This window comes from Mustela nigripes, chromosome 7 (assembly GCF_022355385.1).
Source record: "Mustela nigripes isolate SB6536 chromosome 7, MUSNIG.SB6536, whole genome shotgun sequence".
In the NCBI taxonomy this organism is placed as follows: domain Eukaryota; kingdom Metazoa; phylum Chordata; class Mammalia; order Carnivora; family Mustelidae; genus Mustela; species Mustela nigripes.
In genome coordinates this window covers 32,745,472-32,768,094 of record NC_081563.1, presented here as the reverse complement: position 1 = coordinate 32,768,094, position 22,623 = coordinate 32,745,472, and the positions used below count along the sequence as shown (strand labels likewise).

Sequence of the window (22,623 nt, the reverse complement as noted above, 5' to 3'; positions counted from 1 at the left end):
TGCCTTGGCTCCCATTTTGCATTTGGAAAAAAATAAATTGGTGGCCCTTCAGTTACAAAAGTCAGCGGAAGAAAAGAGAATAGAGCAAGGTTCTACTGGCAAAGCCCCTCTCCAGTGCTCTGTATCATTCTCCTGGTATCGCCAGAGAACAGCAGGATTTTAGTTGTCCCTGCCTTTTGCCTTGCTTGAAGCAGTCATTTCAATTACCACTTGATAATGTAGAGCTCGGTGCATGGATGACAAGGCCTCCTGGAGAATTACTTTGGTTTAGCTACTTTAGCAGCTCTCAACCTCAGAGTCTATTTAAATTACAGAATAGTACTACCCCTGTTCGTCAGGCTCTGCTTCATAGCAGGAGCTCCAGGAAAAGGAGGATTTCAGTCCCTTCTGTGTAACTAGCTGATGTGGTCAAATGCGACCTCACCAAGCTGGGCCTGAGACACTGAACAGTAGCCCTTGTGCTTGTTTCTCTGAGTTTAGGGGCCCGTCTTTGCCCGTTATATGGGATGTGATCCCAAGCTACATATGAGAGTGAACTTGAGCTATGGCCCATTGCTCCATCAAATATTTCCTGACACCCACCTCCACCATCTGCCAACTGCCCCTTTGGGTGGCTAGGTGAACAGGCAAGTAAGAACTACAGAACAAACCACTCCTTTTCAACGAATAATAACAATTGTTCCTAACATCTTACAGTCCTTTGCAAAATTATTTGGCCTGCATTGAATTATTTGATCTTGGCAACACCCTGTGAAGTTGTATCATCTACAGCTGATGAATGATGACACCCATGATTTGATCGTCACAATCACTGTGAAGTGAGTTGTATTATTTCCATTTGATTGATGATAACACTTAGGTTTGGAAAGATGCCAGAACTGGTCCAAACCCCTTGGCTAGAAAGTGGCAGAACCAAGAGAGGAATTTGGGTAATCTGCATCCCGGGTCTAATGCTCCCGACATGTCATCAAAGGACACAAGAGCTGAGTCATGGCCTGGTCCCTTCTCTAAGACCCATCTTAACATGGGATCTTGAGCAAATTCCCAAGCGAGTCCATGCCCAAAGTTTCTCCTAAGCTAAAAATGATGGGAAAATGTTATTAGAAATAATGTGACTAGCAGCCTGTGTATCCTATTTAGAATATTCATTGGACAGAAGAGTTGATTTGGGCTGCTTATAGAAAATGAGATTACATGCCTGGGTCTTCTCTGAATGCCCCTTTCTTTCCATAACTCCAAATCCCCAAGTCAGTCATCAAACCAATTTTTGAAGAAAAGGGAAAAAAAATCTGAAAATGGTCCAGGATGTAAACCAAGGGATAAAAAGGTAACCCACAGCAAGCCCATAGTTCCTCGTAGGCCGAGAGAAATCCATGCCAGCGAGGGTGCTGGATAATGCCCGACGTGATGTGAACAGAGCTGGGGACTCTGTGAGAGGCAGCAGCATGACCTAGGATTTTAGTCCTCTTCTTTTCTTCTTAAACAAATGCCATGAAGGAAATGCCACTTCTGACATACTCCATAACACTCAGGCCAAGGAAACTAGGCCTGAGGTCAGAGCCACCAGAAATGTTTAGCCTGTTTAAGTACAACATCCGTAGCCCTTAGTCCTGGAGGGACCGATTCTGCGGGGAACCTGGGACAAGGGATGGATTAAGGCCAGCAGAATTGACAGGCTGAGCACTTAGCTTTGGGCATGTGGCCGTCTGGTTTTCTGTTTGGCGAGGCTGACAAACTTTGTAACTCCATACCAAAAAACCTAAAATGTTCTCATCACATTTTCTCACCCAAGGAATAGTTCTTTTTAAGGACTGGATTTATGCTGAAGCTTGCTTTTTTTTTTTTTTTTAAATAAGAGCTTTGTTAAGATATAATTCACATGTCATAGATTCGCTTAATTAAAATAAGCTATTCAATGAGTTTTAGTGTACTTCTGGAATTGTATAACTATTGCTACAGTCAACTGTAGAACATTTTCATCACCCCCAAAGGAAAACACATCCCCATTGATCATCATGACCCATTTACCCCGTTCCCCCCCGCCCCGCCCCCGCCACAATTAAGCTACTTTCTGTCCCTGTAGATTTGCCTGTTCTGGACTTCTCATGTAAATAGAATTATATAATATAAGACCTTTTGTGTCTAGCTTCTTCCATTCAATGTAATGTTTTCTAGGTTCATCCATGTTGTAGTGTGGGGGAGGAAACGTAAATTTTCTTCTACCTTTTAGAGTTCATGTAATAAAAAACAGATAAACAACAGGAAACTCCCACCCAATTTATTAACATGTACACCTCATGCATACACGAGAGACACCCAGGGAAAAATTAGTCACTCTTGAAGGTAGCTGAAATGTAGGCTTAAATACCACCTTAGGAGGGAATGAGGTGGGGGATGAAGGCCTCTTGGGGGAAAGTAGATGATTTGGGGGAAAGATGAAGAGATCCTTAGAAGAACAGATGGGAGGTATGATAATCTGTGACAAACGTTTGTCAGGATGTGGCATCTACTTCTAACCTCCTCTCCTGTAATAATGGCTGACGACATTCCCAGGGAGGGAAACTGTAACAATGGAGATCATTTTGGAGCATCGGTGTTTAGGCAGATAGAGGAGTTCAGAGAAAGGCTCACCCTGCATCTGCTGTTTTTCAAGTGCCTATAGCTCCAAATTATCATTATACCAAAATGGCATATTTTGGGGTGGCATGTTCTGCTATCTTTTAGTAACATGTGTCAAAATCTCCTCTCTTTTTATTGTTGAATAATATTCCGTTGTGTAGACACACCACTTTGTGTTTATTCATTCATTAGATGGTGGCTATTGAGGTTGTTCCCACTTTGGGGTTCTCCTGAATGATGCTGCTATGAATATTCAGTATAAGCTTGTATGTGGGCATATGTTTTTAAATCTCTTATATACCTAGAAGTGGAATTGCTGGGTCATAAGGTCCCTCTGTCTTTACATTTCTGAGGAACTGCTAGGTTTTTCCAAAGCAGCTGTAACATATTACATTCCGACCAGCAGTGTAGGAGAGTTCTCATCGCTCTGTGTTCTCTACAATACTTGTTATTATCTGTCTTTTTGATTCTAGCCATCTTAGAAGGTTTGCATTGGTATCTCATTGTGGTTCTCATTTGCATTTCTCCGATAGCGAACGATGTGGAGCATCTGTTCCCATGCATATTGGCCATTTGCTGATCTTCTTTGGCGAAGCATCTATTCAGATCTTTGGCCCATTTTTAAGTTGGCTCATCTTTTTGAGTATTAAGAGTTTATTCTATTTTAATATCAGCTGTACTGGGAGTGAGATTTCAAATTTGCCTTACCTGATGACATCACTCTGTGGTCAGAGAAGTTGCCAGGTCTTTTGCCTTCATGTGTGATCAAACCTGGGTCATTGCTTTCTTGAGTCTAAGTGTGGTGGCCATGATGGGGAAAATTTCCAGTTCCACAAACGTGGCCTTTCACTGACATGGCTTAGAAACTCTCTGAGAGCAGAAGGATGAGGTTTTACTGTCTCACGTGGCAGTTGAAATCCTTAGGTTTTCTACTTTCCAAATAGAACTTCCATTGTGTAAAAGCCTATCACCAGACTTCCTATCACTTTGTCGGGGAAGAAAATCACTCTGTGTGAGTGTAAACTTTGCTGCCTGAAAGCTGAAAGTGTTTTCTCACCTGCACTATTAAAGTGGCCCAGGGAGACCAGCCTTTCATCAGAGGAGAAAACAAAATTTTAAATACTCTACATAATCCAGAAAAAAACAATGGTGAAGAACAAAGCAAAATGGTTCTCCCATGTTTCAGTCTAGACTGCTATTTAGATCTGAAATTTAGTTTTACTCTGAATTTCTCACAATTCTATCTGTTCTTTATTTAATACATTCTTTGAAACATCAGGCATATATTCCTGCCCTCCATTAATTAGCCAGCTGCCAGTCCCTGCTGCATACTGGAACCACCCAAAAAACATTTAAAAACTTTATTCATGTTGGGGCCCCACAACTAGAGAGCTTGAGGTCACTGGTTTTGAGTGGCTCCTGCACCACACTCAAAGTTTGCTGAGCTCCAGGTGTGATTCTAATGGGCAGACAGTCCCTCTAAAAACACAAGCCCAGCTTTTAGTTCATTCTCTGGCTTAATAAAAGAACACATTGTTCTCTCTAGATCCATGCTTCTCAAACTTTCACATGTATAGCATCATCCTGGTATCTTGTTAATATATAGATAAGAGTTGGAGAGTCTGGCATGGCCCCTGAGATTCTGCAGTTCTAATAAGCACCCACTCCACCTCCGCATGAGGCTGAAGCTACTGGTTGGTGGCTCAAAGTTTCCAGAATTGCCAAGTCCATACATACTCACGGCACTTTTCAATTACTTCTGATAGGAACTCTGTCTCCTCAATGATTCAACTTTTTAGGACAGCCATCAAAAATAGATGTGCTCCTCTCCTTTTAAAAATAGAGTTGAAATTCTATCATTGCTAATCTAAGCAGTCCTTGTTAACATAAAGATGAAACAATAAACCTTTATATTAATTTAAAATAATGATCCAGATCCTTTAAAGTGATCATAAAAATACTGCACAGCTGAATGAATAAGGAACTTTGTGGGTTATATAATTGAAGGTATCAGCCTTTGGAGCCAGTTACAGGAGTCTCCCTTTGTGACCTTTGGAGTTATTTAACTTCTCTGAGTCTTTGTTTCCTCTGTGAATGGTAAGTAGCAGAAGTTCCTTCTAGGGCTGTTACAAAGACAGGTGAATTAAGAAATGTAAAGTCGGGGTGCCTGGGTGGCTCAGTGGGTTAAGCCTCTGCCTTCCGCTCAGGTCATGATCTCAGGGTGTGGGATCGAGAGTTGCCAGACTCTCCAACTCTGCTCAACGGGGAGCCTGCTTCCCCCTCTCTCTCTGCCTGCCTCCCTGCCTACTTGCGATCTCTGTCTGTCAAATAAATAAATAAAATCTTTAAAAAAAAGAAAGAAATGTAAAGTGCTCATAGGTCCAGTGACCTCTCAGTATGCCTAAAGTGAGTTTAATTTTTTAAATAATAATTTTTAAAACAGCCATTGCAGTATCTAAATATGTGAAATCCTCACTAACATCTTTTGCAGGGGGATTTAAAAGGAGAGTCTCTTCTCTTTTCAAACTCATCTTTTTCTCATTTCTCCTAATATCAAGGGCAGTCTTGAGAAGAAGAAACCACAGAAGAGCAAATTGAGGCTGAAATAAAAAAGAGGCCCAGATTACTTTGGTTTACTGAGGAGAGGTTAGAATGTATCTTAAAGATTTTTTTTTTTCACCTCCACTAATAAAGCCCCACCTCCTTCTTTCCTTTTGCACCGTCTGCCTGAGTCACCATCAGACCTACAAACTCCTTGGTAGAATGTTGGAAGGTGTTCAGGTCTTTTGAGACCCATCAGTTGAGAGAGAGAGACTGAGAAGTCAAGTATAGATGTTGGTTTAGGATTACCAAAAGAAAAGCACGGCAAAAAAAAAAAAAAAAAAAAAAAAAAAAAAAAGAATGACCTGCCTTTTTTCGCTCAATAAACGGATCTTTCTTAATCAAATCCTTTTATTCCCCTTAGAAATGGAACCAAGAGGGATTTCCATAGAAACTTTAGCTACACTGAGAAATTATTTAGTGTTATAAGATTTGTAACTGCTTTGCTAGTTTCCAGAAAACATCATTTTTATAGTACACTATTCAACTTTAGAGAAATGTGTAAAAAAATCAGATGAAAAGCTCTTATCTTCTTCATAATTATGGTAGTTGAAAAGTGCATAACATCAATTTTTCTATTTGTTTCTTATTGGGGCAGTAAGAGCATAAGAGTTGTCATTGGATGAAATGCTGTGTCTACCTGACTGTTCCAGTCTTGTTTGGATTAATTTGTCAATCTAAAGAATGAAAACTTGGGATGCCTGGGTGGCTTAGTGGGTTAAAGCCTCTGCCTTTGGCTCAGGTCTTGGTCCCAGGGTCCTGAGATTGAGCCCTGCATCAGGCTCTCTGCTCAGCAAGGAGCCTGCTTTCTCTTCTCTCTCTCTGCCTACTTGTAATCTCTGCCTGTCAAACAAACAAACAAACAAACAAATAAATCTTTAAAGAAAGAAAACTTGACTGCATCCCATTGGTAAAGAGAAAAAAAGAACAGCCAATGGACTAGAATGTCCTTTCATAAACAAGCTTCCTATTAATTGTTTTGCTATGCAAGAGCACCGAAATCAATTTATAATTTAATAGTTTGTCCTGTCAGGCACACCACTGACAGTATTATTAATGTTTTTGAAATACACCATTATGCAAATCTCATCTATTTTAGGGGTCTTGGTCAGGCACCTACAGAGGTACTGGTTTCTTTTTCTTCTTTGATTTTCCAGTGTCACAGTTATCAAATTCTGAAACATTTTCTAAGGATTATGATCTTAGTAAATAGTGGTAATCTAAAAATAAATTTCAGTGCTTATTTTATTCTACAAACAAACTGTGTGGGGCTTCATGTATCTCACACTCATCAGCTACTCAGAGTATAGGAAATAAAGCTGTTAGGACAATAGAGGATTAAATTTGCCAAGAATAAGAAACAATGTTATTTGGTTGCTTCTATTTATTTCTGAATGAGTGGTCATGTTGCTCTTTGGGAATAAAACTAGAAGCTTTTTCTAAACAAAGCCTCACCCTTTTAGCCAGGCTATACCAACCATCTCTACTGTACTCTATTTCTCTAATCTAATAAAACATGGGATGAGATGTAGGATAGGTTGGGAGTACTTGATGGAGAAAGAGAAGTCGAATGTTTCAAGGTAAGACAAGCAAGAGCATTGCAACATGGCATCCACCTTGGTGTACCCAGTCATGAAGTGATAATCAACGTTGGGCCAAGAGGTCCAGAAGATGGTAGCATGGCCTTCCTAATGCCCATTAACCCTTTCCCATGCTTGCTCTTATAGCTGGTTACTTTAGTAGAGCTGCACAACTGCAGTTTGTGATGATAAGGCAGGAAGACAGAAATTAATATCCAAAATGAAGAAGTTTGATGACAAAAAGGGTAAACGTTTGGCAGACTTTTGTAGAATAAATTTGATTTCCCTTATAACATCAAATTCAATTCTGAAATAAAGAGTGCATATATCATCATTTCTTACATCTTCTTGTACTTTCTCTAATAATTTATAACTTTTGGAGATTGGGGAATGTTTAGATATCCTAGTGTAGTCAGGGTAGGCTGATTTGATATGTATATTTACACACACACACTAAGTAAATAGGTCAATTCCACAGACTAGTTCCAGAAGTTAGACAGGAATTGTTCACTGTGTACATGTAGTTGGACTTTGTCACACCGTTGGAAGTCTGTAAATATCTAACTTCTCTGAAAAAATGATTATTGCCTTAGTCATTTACAACTGCTCATCTGGCCTTAGTATTTCAGTCTTTGAGGACACAGCTGAGGTAGAAAAGAAAAGGCGCTGTCATCAGCCCCAACTCCTTAGTAATGAGAAATTGGATATGAACATCATGTGGAGATATTTGTAAGCTGAGGAGCAGAGAGCTGGTTATGGGGCTCCAAAGGACCAGAACCAATCATCTGATCTCATTTCCCCAGTGTTAACCCAAGAAAGCATTTAACATTAAATGGGGGCTAGGAAATTTCGAGAATTGTAAGAAACTTCTACCTTTCTTCTCCTTCATACTAGGAAAGAACACTGATGCTCTTTGGCATATGTTGGTCGAAATAAAACTTGGTGGTTTTGATCAATAATTTTAAAAAGTGGGGTGGCACCTGAGTGACTCAGTGAGCTAGGTGTCCACCTCTGGATTTCGGCTCAGGTCATGATCTCAGGGTGGATCCCACCTAAGATCCTCTCTCCCTCCTCTGTATCCCTCCCCACCCACCTCTACCTCTCTTAAAAAATAAAAAGTTGCAAACTAATTTCCTTCCAGAAGACCTAGAAAATTCCACCAAAACTAAACAATGTCCGCGACTTTAAAACTATGCATCTGTGTAAACTCATTGTTTCAAAAGCCTTAGTCAGAAATGTTCTTGGCCAGTGTTACTGGAAGAAAATTTTTTTTCAAGGACAAACAAGGGTTTAGGGGGCTCTGAGTATGTGGTAATACAGGAAGTGATTAAGCTTCTATTAATTAGGGGTGCCTGGATGGCTCAGTAGGTTAAAGCCTCTGCCTTCGGCTCAGGTCATGATCCCAGGGTCCTGGGATCAAGCCCCACATCAGGCTCTCTGCTCAGCAGGGAGCCTGCTTTCTCCTCTCTCTCTGCCTGCTTCTCTGCCTGCTTGTGATCTCTGTCTGTCAAATAAATAAATAAAATCTTTAAAAAAAAGCCTTTATTAATTAGATAGATATATCTTCAGTCATCAGGTTTATGGGAAATTGAGATTTGCATAATATTTACATTTGTCCTACAGTCTGCCAGTCACTCACAACCAGAGGACCCTAAAGCTAGAAGTGCTAACAGATGGATTATGGGAAAAATTCTTAACTGAATTCCTTCGTGTACGGGTGGAGTTTGAAAGTGGTGTAAATGGTATATTTTGTCAAAGTTGAAACTCAGCTTTGGAGGGATGAGAATCAGTATAGCATCATGACTCCCATCCCCCACCTTTCAAAACAGCTATTGGGAGGCCTCAGCTTCCATCTTTATTTTTTTTTTTTTTTAAAGATTTTTTTTTTTTTTTTTTTTTTTTTATTTGACAGAGAGAAATCACAAGTAGATGGAGAGGCAGGCAGAGAGAGAGAGAGGGAAGCAGGCTCCCTGCTGAGCAGAGAGCCCGATGCGGGCCTCGATCCCAGGACCCTGAGATCATGACCTGAGCCGAAGGCAGCGGCTTAACCCACTGAGCCACCCAGGCGCCCAGCTTCCATCTTTAGAAAGACAAATAAAACATGAACATTTTCCCCCTGTGACCTAGATGGAAAATCTGACTAGTCTGAATAAGAGTTTGATTCTAGGACATTGGGTGGGGTAAGATAAAAGAGATTGATTTTATTTTGTGATGGTCTTATGCATTTATTACTTTAATAGCAGTTTATTACAAAAATATTATGTTTGGAAATAGAGTAAAGAGAATGAAGGCCCCAAAAAAGGACCAATCAGCCTATCACTCACAGATAACCTCTGTTGATATTTTGATGTGTTTTACTTATTTGTTCTAAATGAGTGAATTCCAGGGCACGGCTCAGACAATCCTACGGCTAAAGCATTTACCAAATAAATATATTTTTCTTTTCTTATTATTGTGATCTGTGTTCTGCTTTTCCTTCTGCTGGTGATGATAAACCTGTGAGTCCTGAGTGCCTAAAATCATCCCATGGCCTTGGGCAGGGGAGCTGTGCATTGGGTGACCTCTCCAATCTTTCAGAACTATCCCATACCCCTCCTGGAAGAACAGAGTCACAGTACAGGATTTTCTCAGTTGCCATTTGTCTGGAAGTGCAGCACGTTAACCTGGCTTTCCTCTTCTCTATGTTCCTTCTCTTCTCTTTCTTCTTCCCCTTGTTCGTCAATTTCTATTCTTCTCTGTTTCAGCAAAACAATATCAGTCAAGGTAATTGATGATGAGGAGTATGAGAAAAACAAGACCTTCTTCCTTGAGATTGGAGAGCCCCGCCTGGTGGAGATGAGTGAGAAGAAAGGTGGGGGAGCTGCTCCAGGGCAGAGCCCAACAGCTTCTGCTGGCCTGTGCCACCCCCTGGATGCCTGCACTCTTCAGACGTGGCTCACAACACACACATCCCTCCACCTATGTAACAGGGCATAGATCTCACCCCCCACCCCCAGACCACAGTAGGCCCAGCCTGGGGCTCCATCAGCCAATCCTGACCACTCTGCACACGGCAGGTCTGAGAGACGAATTTTCCGGGCAGTCAACCCGGCCTCCATTTCCGGGAAGGGCAGGGCTGATGCTGGCCATGCCAAAATGGAGGCCATGCTCTGATTTCTGGGTACTTCCTGCCAGCTCGTAGAAGCAGGAAGCATTTGTGAAAGTGGCCCACAAGGAGACCACGTCACGGGGGCCCCCTGAGAGAAGCCGCCATGCCCTGTTACATACTTGTGAGGCCCATGTGTTGCCAGTTCTCCCTTCCATAACATCACGGTAACATGCAGCTTGGTGAACCCCTAGCATGAGCGTGTGACTCCAACCATTTGTTTTGCCTTTGTCTTGTGTTCCCACAGGAAGATCATTACCATTAGAATATTTGACCGTGAGGAATATGAGAAAGAGTGCAGTTTCTCCCTTGTGCTTGAGGAACCAAAATGGATAAGAAGAGGAATGAAAGGTGTGAGAGTATACAAAGACATACCAGCGAGAAATTGTACTCTTCTCTCTCCGTGTCTCCTACTCTCACACTTAACTCTCTCCTCTTCCTCGGCTCCAAGTACTACTATCCTTTGTTTCCTTTGAAGCTTTAACAGTTTTATCTCCCTTCCCTGATTCACAAATGCACCAAACAGAGCCCATTCTCTTCAGGAAATGCCCCACTAACTTTGAGAGCAGACCCAAGAAAGACTAGAAGAGATTTCTGTAATTCAGAAGGGAGGACCTAAAAGCATGATTTCTTTGTTCAGGTATTTATGACTCAGGGATCGTTCTCGAATGTACTTCCCACTGCTAAAGCTCCCCTTGAATGTTCATGATAAAGACAACTTAATACCCACTAGTCCCGACAGATGAGTCCAATGGTAACTAATAGGAACTTTCGGAAGAATTCAGTAATTAGGCTTCTTCAGACAGCCCAGTTTTCCAAAAATATGTATTTAATAAGAACGAAGGTCCTTGAAGAGTAGCGTTATCCACATTCTAGTGTTCATCTTGGCCTGAGATTTTTAATATCGTCAAAAATGACATTTAAAAGGGACCAGATGTAGGAAACTATAGTCATACAAATTTCCTTTAGTAGGAAGGATATGGTCCTTCAGGAAGAATTTGACCCTTGCTTATGGCCTAGCCAGCTTTATGCTCAGAAATGTTTTGATGCTTATAGAATTGACAAATTTCTAACATATGCAGTAAATAAATAAATAAATAAATAAATAAACAGCAGTATCCTCATAGCTAGGTTTTTTTAGTTGAGTTGCACTCACATATTTTTGGAAAATATTTGAATAAAGAAGCCAATTTCTTTGTCTTCTTTGGTTTTATTTCTATTTTCTATGGCTTACTTTTGATAAGGAAGGATAGGAATTTTATACCACCATCAAAGATAATTTTTTATTCTGAGTTATTACAAGGGCCTCCTGCAATTATCCTCTAAGAGTGGCCATTTTAAAGGGATTGTGTAGTTATACATGTAAAATGAGTTTACTACACATTAAAAGCTCTTACGCATTTCAACCAAACAATTGATGAGTAGCATAGAAGATGATCAAACGGACCACTTCATAAGAAATTTATACTTTTACACATAAGGAAAAATATCAAATATATAGGACTAACTCCTATATAGACCCAACATTTGGAGGAATTTAATCTCACATTTGTAAGAACTCAGTGACTTCAGATTCTATGAGAAAAAAGAAAGGGAAAAATGTGTATGTCCCTGACCTAGTCATGTCCCAAATGGTACCAGGAGCCATTTGGAATGATGGAGAATGGAGCACTGGGGACCCATTTTAATGTGGCCTGTTTAATATGCTTCAATGGCAGTAGGCAGAAGGCAAAGACACTAGAAAACAGCTGATTTCTTACAAAGATGGGATCAAAAATGCCTCATTAGCATACAGGAAAAAAAGCACTTACTTCTAAATGTATTCCTCCAAAACACTGTCTTCTATCTAAAGGAAGAGCATCTTGGATAGAGCTCTTTCAATTGTCGTTTTAGTAAAATATGCCCTCATTTAAAAGCAAATTAAAATTCCTTGATAGCACTATCTGGTTTCACACCCTCCAAGTGGATTCTTGTCACTATAAATAAAATTACTGACTTGTTTTAGAAAGTATCCTCTAATGCCACTAGCCGTTAGCAGCGAAATGGGGCTGAAAACATAATTGTAGCATTCCCCACCGCTCCTAAAGAAATTTATATAATATGTTTAGCTAGGGAGCTTCCACCAAAATAAAGTGCTGCGGTATAGTCTGGGTTTAAAGCACATAACCCGGAAATCAGATTATGGATACGATGCCTCCTCCCCACTACCTGCCTTGTCAGTTCCCACAAGAAATATTATGATTGCCCAGTTAAAACACGCAGAAGTCATAGAGAAGAACGCACAAATAAATGCTCATTCCTGGCGCTCAGGTTTTGAGAATTTAAAAAAACATAAGCGTCCCTTCACTGGCCAAGAAATACCATGCAAATAGAACCTTCAGGGAGAGCTTTACGTTGGGCCAAAGTCTTCTTCAGGAAGGGCAGCCAGATTGGAATTTCCTAAGATGTTTCATCTGTTTTCATTGAAAGAAAGGTATAACACCTGAAATTCTGCATCATTTAAGAATTCAGTGGAATAAAAAAAAAAAAAATTCAGTGGAATTCAGTGACTTCATAGCTCCTGGGCAATATTTACTGAGGAAGACTTACTCAAATGAAGTTAACAACAACTTCATAAAACGTTTCTACTCTCTTTGGTAAACTAGATATCTATATTATATAAGAATAGTCAGTAGAAATGTTTTATAAAGTGCCAAGAAATAACAGCTAAGGGGAATTGTATCCGTATCTAATCAGTCACACACATTTGCAAAAAATTTGTGTTGGGATTGTTTATTGGAAAATATTCCCAGTGCCGCATTTCCCTGGGAAGCACCCATGTTAGTGGTGGCTTCCTACCCACTGGAATCAGATCTGCCTGGATTTCTTTCTGCTGATATTCCTCTTACTTTCATTATTCATCTGGTCTCTTATTCTGTGTTGTCTTTGTCTGTTTCCTTCACAGCCCTGTTATTGAATGAGCTTGGTAAGCATTTCATTTCTTCCATTTCCTTTCCATTTCTCTAGGTGATTTTCCATGAATGTCAGGTGATACAGTAGCTTTCTGACTTTTATATCTATTGATTGACTGGCAAGACTGTTGTCTAGGGCCATTGGCCTCATTTTTGTGTAGGTTAGACAGTTAATATTACATTTTTAGTTTAGTACAATCTCTTTAAAGACCAGTGATTGTTTAGGTATGCACGAGAATTAAATTTGTGCACTAAGTCCCATAATCTTAAAAGAATGAGTAGTAATTAAATTGTGAATGGATACTTTCAGATTTTTCTTAATTATAAATATAGTTTGGCAAGATGTTGTATCTTGGATGGGTGGCCAGGCAGTCCGATATCACTGGTATTTGTTATTTAGAATATAAATTAAATAAATTGTAACATTTATTATTTTTTTTTCTTTTTTAGGTGGCTTCACAATAACAGGTATGAATTTTTAAAGCTAATGACATTGAATTTTTTTTTTTTTTTTTGCTGTCTTCGCCATATATTGTTTACATTTTTAAAAATCATTTCTCATTTTTATTTGCTTTGAATGAAGGGAAATACCTGTATGGTAAGACAGATTTATTTTTTTTTTAATGTTCTTCATTTTCCCCCAAACACCCTGGAAAATCCAACTCGAACCACATTTTATGTAACCTGTGTTAATGTTTAGCTGTGGCACATGGTGTGCTCTTGCTGATTTTACACAGTTAACATTGTGCACATTAACAATGTGTGTGTTGTGTTGATGTACAAGCAAATTCGTATGGAGAACCTGTAACTGATCACGTTTTGATACTGTTGATATGAAAATGTTCACATAGCACTGATGGTGTACTGTGCATTCTGTTAGATGCTGCAGGGTACCAGATTAGATAAGACAACCGCTGGCCTCAAGGACACATGGGGTGGACATCCAGGACCAGGCTCAGGCACCTAATGCTACGTGATGCTCTGTGAGCAGAGGACAGAGCAGTCCCTTCCCCTCATCCCATGACATCAGTCTGAGCCCCTCTTTGAGGATTTTAGTTTGAGTGTTATTAACATGACCCCTATAAGTGCATTACACAGTGCTCTATACAGACCCAAAGTGCCACTCTAAGAGTTTAAAACTCTTACATTCCTACTGGCGTCGAGCCTGTGTTGATCACATTACTTAACAGAACTCTAAAGCTGTTTTCCCATGTACAGAAGGAAGAAGGGGTCCCCTTCCAGCATCCCCCCCAACCTTTCAGAATCATCTAGGCAGAGTTAGAGAGAGACAGAGAAATATCAAGTGGTCGGTGTGATGTTTCTGAAACTGCAGGTTGAAGATGTCTCCAAGGGCATCCTACTACTGGCCAATCTATTGGCATTTGCCAATAACACTACTGTCATTATTTTTCCTGCAATCAGCTGAACCAACACATTTGAAGAAGGAAATATTCCTAAAAATTCCAATTTTGCTCAATCCTGTAGTAGGGGAGTTGGGGGTTAATTAAACCACTGTTCTTGTAAACTCGTGATCAGGTGGTTCCAACTAGATTCTGTCCAAAGTAGAACTTTCTGAAAATGAGCAGTTTCACAGGGGGCTCTTAGTTCCTCACTGCTTCTTTCCAGACACGGCATCTAATGACAGAATGATCCACAGACTCTCAGAGACAGAGAAATTGCAAAGGCTAAAAATGTTAAACAGGACAAGTCCTCATAGAGGATTTTTAAAATCTGAGCCATCCAAAGCTCTCCCAGGTCAAGTCTCCCTGACTGTGCACTGCTGAAGATGCTATTTTTGAATCCAATGCAGGAATTTCCATTTATTTTTTTTTTTAATTTATCTTCTTTTTCTCAACCCCTCATTTGAACTCACTGAAGTCTTGGAAATATACTGTTCCTGTCACCCAATAAGTTGGTTAACTTTGTGAGATTTTAGGGCTGTGGAAATTGGGGAAGGCTGCCTTCATGGCTTCTGAAATAATTAGAAAGAAGAAAGCCAACTGTTGTAGAAATATTGTAGTCTCTAACAGCACCTTCAGCCTTATGCAGCCTGATAATGAGATTTTCACCAAAAATCTTGGGCTATAGATGCCTTGTTAAAATGCACTGATATATTTAGATATTTTCCTATTTTTCTTATTGAATATGTCAGGATTTTGCTTCGATGGCCTTTCTTCCATATTATCACTTGAAGCATCTTCCCTTTTAAGTATCTAGGTAATAACAGAATCCTAGTTTTCTTTTCACAGAAATTGTTCCTATCATGTTCTAGAATATCTGTCCGGCAATGCCCAACATTTCCTGCCTCAGACACATCTTGCCTTCAAGAGAACAGAATCTTTTCTTCCAAAGAGTTCTATCATTTCATGTACTTATTTCATTAAGTTCTTCCTTATGGCTTCAGTTTGATATAATAGTTTTTCTATTGTTACCACCGCTTCCCAACCCTTGAAATTGATAGTTAGAACAAGACAATGTTCCAGAAGCTCTCTGGGAATCTCTACCTTGGCCTGTTCTTCCTGGTGTATATCACCCTTCTTCTCCCAATCCAGGTCAGAATGCCTGGGATCCACTCTCCATAGATGCCCTGGGGAAGGTTTTAGAACTGGGGTCTACACAGTGAAAAGCAGCTCTAAGTTGAAAGAACTTTTCTTTGAAGTCAGTTTGAGACTTTAAAGTCACAGCTTTGAGATGCTGGGACAATAGAGAAGAATTAATCTAGCCCTCAGACTCTGCCTGCAGGTTTTATGTGGTCTTGTGCAGCTGAGTGTGAAAATCTAAATTTGAAGCAGGATATATGGAAATTGAAAAAGTCATTTGGTCCACAGCCCAATATATTTCAGAGATTTCATTAGTGGTGGACATTAAGTACTAGAGGTGATTCTGGAATTTACAAATCTTTACGTGTTGCTCCTAGACCTTGCCTCATTGAAAGGCCCTTGTTGGAACCTATGATCTCATTGTCCCTTGACCTTTTTGGCATATAACACGATAACCCCCTATACATTATAGCTCATCAGAGTTTGTGAAGCATTTCATATCCATTATCCCATTTAATCTTCAGCCTTATGGGTTAAGATTTTATTGTTCTCACTTATAGGGAGAAATGAAGGTCGGAAGTGATTGATCAGTCCACCCCAAATCACCCATCCAGGATTCAGAGCCTGGCCCTCTGACTTTAAGTCCACAGCCATTTGATGGGTGTCCTAACCCCAGCGCTTTTATCTCCTCCCTTTCAATCTCTTTATTCCTACGTTCATTTTAACCCCTTGGCAATCCAAAGCACAGATGCTTCACAAATGCCATCAGTGTGTATTCCAGTCAAATGAAAAATGAGGGGGACCCCAGAAGGGGGAAACTAGAGCACATTAATTTGAGTTGTTTAATAAAACTAAATATTCTGGTTCAATTTGGAAAGAAGAGAGGCCCATCTGATTCCCCAAACAGACAGCCATAGAGTTATATAACAAAAGTCAATATACTTCCTTAAAAGTTGCTTTCCCAATTATATTATGCTCATCATATAATAGACTTAACAAGGTACATGGCTTTTTAAGAAAGCCAAAGTATGAAAATTTAAAACACTTTAATCACTCCAGTACCTACAGCAGAGGAACAAATCCCCTTCAACTTTAGCTTCATTTACAATTGAGGAAACTGAGTCTCAGAGAAGAGAATTGCTCTACCCAAATTCAGACAGCAAGAATTTGAGAGTTGGCACCAAGTCCCAACCTCACGATTTCCAGATATGTTGAAGGTAGCTCCTTGGTAGAAGCCAACAGCAGGTGGATTTGGCAGTCAACTGAACCAGAAGTTTAATGGAGACCCTAGGCCTTGCTAACCCAGCAGTTGCTCTGGTGATGGCATACCCTTGCAAAGCCTACCAGCGTATGAAACTTCCCCATTCAGATGCTCAGAAAATAAATAAGCATGTTCCCAGATGTTATGTTACTCAGCAATCCTGTAATATGGATGGAGCAGGGGCTGCTATGGGGAAATGTGGGGAAACTGGGTAAGTGGCCTGCTCAAGGCTATGTCGTTGGCACCCATAGGCTTTAAAACCAGGTTACCTGTAATCACACCGAGTGCTTTCCATTGTTTCATAAGGCCTCTGGAAGCAGTAACTTGAAGGACAAGGACACTTCACTCCAGATGCCTGCAGAAACCTAGCTGCAGGAGTATGTAATTCACGTACATGACCTGGTTTGGCTCATAGCACACTTGACCCATTTATTTGCTCACTTCTGTGGCCTCCATTGGAGTGGCCCCTATCCACTCAGCCCCCAAACTAACACTGCTTGTGATGTGTGCATCTGGATGTGCTGTTTAACTGACTAATTCCACAGAGCTCTGGTAACATACCAACACCATCCATTCTGCTGATTTTCTGCCTGTCCTTTTCGCTAGGCCAACCTGTCTTCCGGAAAGTTCATGCTAGAGAACATCCGATTCCCTCTACTGTAATCACCATTGCAGGTACTCATTGCATCATGGTCCTTGAAAACCACAGTTTACTAGCTTGAAGCTAGCTATCTTCAAGTGTTCTTTAAGTCTTTAGACATTGAAGTAGCAGACTTTGGCCCCTGTCCCTAGTAGAACGTTGCTAAATAATGCAGGGGCTTCTCTGACATTCCAAATATGGTGGGTCGGCCACAAAACACAAGCCTATCCATGCAGGAGGGGAGGCCTGGTAGAGGGAGCACCATGGGCCTGCAGAGGAGATTGGACACCATGACCTCTCCCTTTCACGTCTCAATATATTCCAGATTTCTTACAAATCTGGCTTCTCACACATGGGTCTTTCATTCCAAGTATAATGAAGTTTCTTTAAAAGCAAGTTGTATTTCTTTGCACAACTTGCCTTTCTGGCCTCCAGGCAATATGTTAGCCACATATGCACAGATGATAGTACATCTGTGGGGGTTCTCCAGAGGGAACATTGCCAAGGTGACCAGTGGATACCACAACCATCCCACATCTACTGTAAGCTTAGAGCCGGGCATCATCTCCAAGTCTGGATGATGACAAGGATATTCAATCCTCGGTCATCCCCATCACCGTCACTGGCTGTGGCGGTAGAAACACTTCTCCACTCCTCATCCTCATGCCCCACTTCCCTACTTGATAATCATGATACCCCGACCTGACTGCAGACTTGTTCCAGAATATTCCCGGTGGAAATAAATAAACCAGTCTCCTTAGGCTCTAACCAGAGAGGCCAGGAGCTGAAAACCGTTAAGAGGTCTCTACTCTCAGACTTGTTAGTGCAGATCTGAGCGAAGGATTAAAATAACCTTGAGCGATTGTCCCACTGCTGGCCTTACACCCCTTTCCAAATTTGACATTGTTGGTTAAGATTAAAGATTGCCAGGATGTGAGAGAACAGCAACAGTAACTTCTCAGGTGCAGATCTGCATGTGGGTTGTTCTGTTTTCTAATAGGGACTCTCCCACTGAGCCCTTCAGCTCTCACGGAGCTGCTGCTTCAAAAAGTAGCCAAGCCAGAAAGCATAAGCGGCCACTTTTTCAGACAACCCAGGTATCTATTAGCTTCTGTGATTTGTCATTTGCAAAATCAATTACTGAAAAGAAGGGAGGTCCTCTACTGGTGATTTTATCACGGGATGGTTTTATGTTATGTCAATACGGATTTTAAGAGTGGGTATGAATTACCCAGTGGTCTTTAGGTTGTGCTGGTTAGTGGAGACCCTGATGTTCTGTGATTGATTATCAACTTCTCAGTTAAATATGGTGAATTCAAAAAAGCATACATGTATCTGTATGGAGAGACAGAGAGAGAGAATGCATTTTCTGTCTGAGAAGCAAAATGAAAGGCACAACATGTGGTCACTAGACATAACTAAGGAGGTGAAACTGACTTGGCCAGAGTGAAATGGACAGCACTTGATCCAGTATTCAAAGTGAAAAAGAAACAAAACAAAAACAAGAAACAAAATAAAACAAAGTAAAAAAGAAACAAACATTATAGATGATCCAAAGGGGAAAAAATGGTGTTAAACTACTTCCCCAATTAATAAAAGATATCTAAAGAGAGGACACTTTTTTAAAACACAGCTCCAGCTCTGTTCTTTGCCAGGATCTGCAGATCCTAATTTATCAGGATCGTCGTAGAGCAACAATAGGATTTATCCAGTTGTCTCCTCTCCATTACCTGTAATTCTCTCTTAAATGCTCGTGACATTTACTAAGTGAAAACAGCCCTGACACCTCCATGACATTATGCCTTTGTGCTTTGACTTCTGTCCGCATGGAATGCCCCCTCTTACTATACTACCTCCTACCCAACCTTAGCACCACCTTTCCCTGGCAAGCTTCTCTGGAGGCTTCAATGCCAATTTCAAGTACTTTTTCTTTCCTGAAGCCTTCCCTGACTCCCGTAGGCAGAGCAAGCTGCTTCCCCGCCCTGTTCCCTCAGCCTTCACCTTGCTGCACTACAAGTTGTCCCGTATCTATGCCTCACTTCCCGTGTGAACAATGAATAAAGGATCTTTATACACATAGAGTATATGTCAGGAACTAGTTACAGACACGATGGCACCAAACTAAGCATTTCTTCCTGATCAGAAGGATTGAGAGGTGGTTAAAATAGGAATAACCTTTTTAATCACTGTGATTTGATTTCATTTACTACTGCGTCCGTTTATCTAGCACCATGTTCCAAATAATTTCATTTTGTGAAATGGGGTATTAAACAATGCTACCACATCACCTTTCTTTTGTAATTTCCCCAGTTTTCTACCCAAATTGCCTTGAGCCCCATTTAAAGCAACTTACCATTTGTAAGTAAACTACAGAAAAGGAAGTCATAATAAATATTCTCTCCCAGGGGCTTTGCAATTCAAATAATAAACCCTGTTGTTCTGGGGGAAAAAAAAAAATTCCTTTGATGTAAGTCTCTAGGACACCCATGTTCAGCCAAGGTTTGGAACAAAGACACTCAAATGTGACCTGCTGCTAAGAAACTACCAATAACCTTAACCTGGGCTCCAGGATCAGAAAGCCATGAGAATCACAGTGTGATTGATTTGAGCACTGGGTGGATTAGACATCACATACCTCAGCCTCCCACTTCCATGGCTTCACACACATAATTTCCAGGACAAACCCTGTGGACACAAGTTGGAACCCTTTGCCCTCTCTTGGGTCATAACTTCCCAAGCCTACTATAAAACACATTACTACTTGTACAGTTAAAATTAAGTTCCTGGCACCTCTCCTTTGCATCTGCTAAATTTTAGCAGTTTCTGGCCAGTCTGAAATGCCTTATTTTTAGTCTTCATCTAATTTCATTGGGGGCCCTGTAAAAAGTGGGGATAGAAAAGCAGATTCTAAAATATTCCTTTAGGAAGAAACTATTGAATCCATACTAACAAATTAATGAATACGCTACATTCTGCTTCTGCCTTGGGTTGGTTTTGACACTTGGTATACAAAATGCCAGCAGTATTCCTAGCCCATCTGCTCCGGGCCCCAGCCATGAACAACTAGCCTAGGAACCCGTTCTCTACAAAATTTGCTAGAGCATCAAATGGAACCACCACTGTAGGGTCCTTAGCAGAGGGAAACCATGTCTTTGGAGGGGATGTGAGGTGTGGACTCCTACAGAGCTGATGCCTAAAGGCAAAATGCAAGAAGAGTGGGCTAGAAGTCTCTCCCTTTCTCATGTTTTCATCAGTCAACAGAGTCCTCCTGCAGGCACTTTGCTTGGAAAGTTCTAGAAGCAAAGACATCAGGGCTGAGGTCTTTCCATACCACCCATACTTCCTTGAGCTGAAGTACATTTGACTTGACTCTAAGGGGAAGTAGTCTGTCTTGTTCCAGCGTCCTGGGCCTGAAGGATAAGAAGGTAGAGTGATTATAGGAACAACATTTACCCTTCACATGTGCGTGGCCTTTTCAGTCTGGGATTTATCCTAATGACCTTCACACAGAGAGGAGCCAACTGTGAGCTTCCCCTCATTAATGGACTCTCAAGTCCATTAACATTTTCTTAACACTCACTGGCCTCTCCTGCAGTGTCAGCTACATGGTGGTTCTGGAAATAATCACGCTCACATGGTGAGTAGTATTAACTCCCAAAGGCCTCACCTCTGCCCTCCCCGTTTACTTGAAGATGAACGTGGTCAAGATCTTCCTAGCAAATTTGAACTTTCCACCAGAGAGAGGAAGCACTAGAGCACAGACATCTTAGTGAAATGGAATGGATGTTTTGCTTCTTGACTTGCAACAGAGGCTCTGGCTATCATCAGAATTTCCCTTCCACCAACTCAACTCATTGGCCCTGGAGGATTTTCTGTTGCCTCTAGAAAGTGGAGAGGAGGAGGCCAGAGTCCTCCATTCCTTGTGTCACTTTTCATAGTGGCTCCTTCGGTGACCTGCTAAAGGAATGTGTCCAAACAGCCAGATGAACCAGCATCACAGGGGATGGTAGATGACGTCCTCAACATAGACACTGTGCAGGCAGAGACTTTCTCAGTGACATGTGTCTATGCGTGATTTTCCTGATCCGCACTTTGGCTTGTGCTCGGGTTGTGGATCACCCTCTCCACTTGCTTTCAACAAGCATGACAGTGACGGGCTGTGTGGCCTGCCCCGACCCTCAATCCAATTCTCCCCTCGACTGATGATCTCACCCAAGGGACTTTTAGTGGGCCATCAGGGCTTCCTTCCTTCTTGGTTTTCTTGTAGCAGAATCCAGGGATTTCCAAAGAGGTTTGAGCACACTGCTAACTTTCATGCCCTTCCCTTTCACAGAGGAATGTGATGACAAGCAACCACTGACCAGCAAAGAGGAAGAGGAGAGGCGCATTGCAGAAATGGGGCGTCCCATTCTGGGGGAACACACCAAGCTGGAAGTGATCATTGAAGAATCCTATGAATTCAAGGTACGCTTGCCAACACTGCCCACGGGGGAGGCCAGGCCCATCTTGAAACCAAGACTATTCATAATGTTAGCAGGTTCCAAAATCGGCTTATTAACCAAGAAGCTTTTCAGAGAAGAACTGGAATTGGAAAGTTGGTAGGGAACCCACAGGTCCTGCAGACCAAACTGTGTCAGGGGGTGGCATCTGTCCCTGCACAGGGGTTCCCCAAAGGGAGGATGTTGTCTGTGGGGATAGCAAGGAGGAAGCAAATGGGAATTGCAAGAGATTGTTCTGTGTGGAAGGAACCGGGCTCTATTTAAAGAAGCAAATAAATTCATCAGAAGCAGAGCATTCACACGCTAACAATTAGGAGGATTTTGTTCTGGAGAGGGGATGGTAAGCTCTCCCTTGTCCCAGCCCACTGGGACAAATTCTCTTTTATAGTTAGTCCTCCTCTTCAGATCCTAGGACCTATTAGCACAGTCAACCTACCAAAGGTTTACAGTGCCTATAACCAGAGAGTTTACAGTTGAGCTGATAAAATTGGATTCCTGGTTCTCTGGATGATGAAAGTCATTTTTCCAAAGTCAAGCAGTTGGGTCTTAGGGTGATGAGCTTAGCATTTTGAAGTTAACTTCTTCCCACCCATCTTAGCTGCTCCTGGTGTTCCCTATCCCACCTTCCATCCCGCCTCACCCACACAGCCCTGACGTCTGACCCCAGGAGAGCCACTTTGACTTTGTAGTGGGACATGAAAGGGAACATCATCCTCTGGTTTTTCAGAACCACAAACTCAGATGGCAGATGTATTTTCCCTACTTATTTTTCAAAAACAGACTCTGC

General features: G+C 41.3%; 1 protein-coding gene across 11 annotated transcripts in view; it reads left to right on the top strand.

The window, feature by feature from the left end:
* The window catches only part of SLC8A1 (solute carrier family 8 member A1), a 322,699-nt gene that overhangs the window by 248,012 nt on the left and 52,064 nt on the right, over positions 1-22,623 (top strand). For 4 of the 11 annotated variants that reach the window (XM_059405533.1, XM_059405532.1, XM_059405525.1 and 1 more), the window contains exons 3-7: positions 9,545-9,651; positions 12,890-12,910; positions 13,347-13,364; positions 17,304-17,372; positions 21,671-21,801. In XM_059405533.1, coding sequence (XP_059261516.1) covers positions 9,545-9,651; positions 12,890-12,910; positions 13,347-13,364; positions 17,304-17,372; positions 21,671-21,801 — 346 coding nt within the window. Of the gene's footprint in view, positions 1-9,544; positions 9,652-10,192; positions 10,297-12,889; positions 12,911-13,346; positions 13,365-17,303; positions 17,373-21,670; positions 21,802-22,623 lie in introns of all 11 variants that reach the window. The other 7 variants (XM_059405524.1, XM_059405527.1, XM_059405526.1 and 4 more) reach the window with 7 other exon arrangements.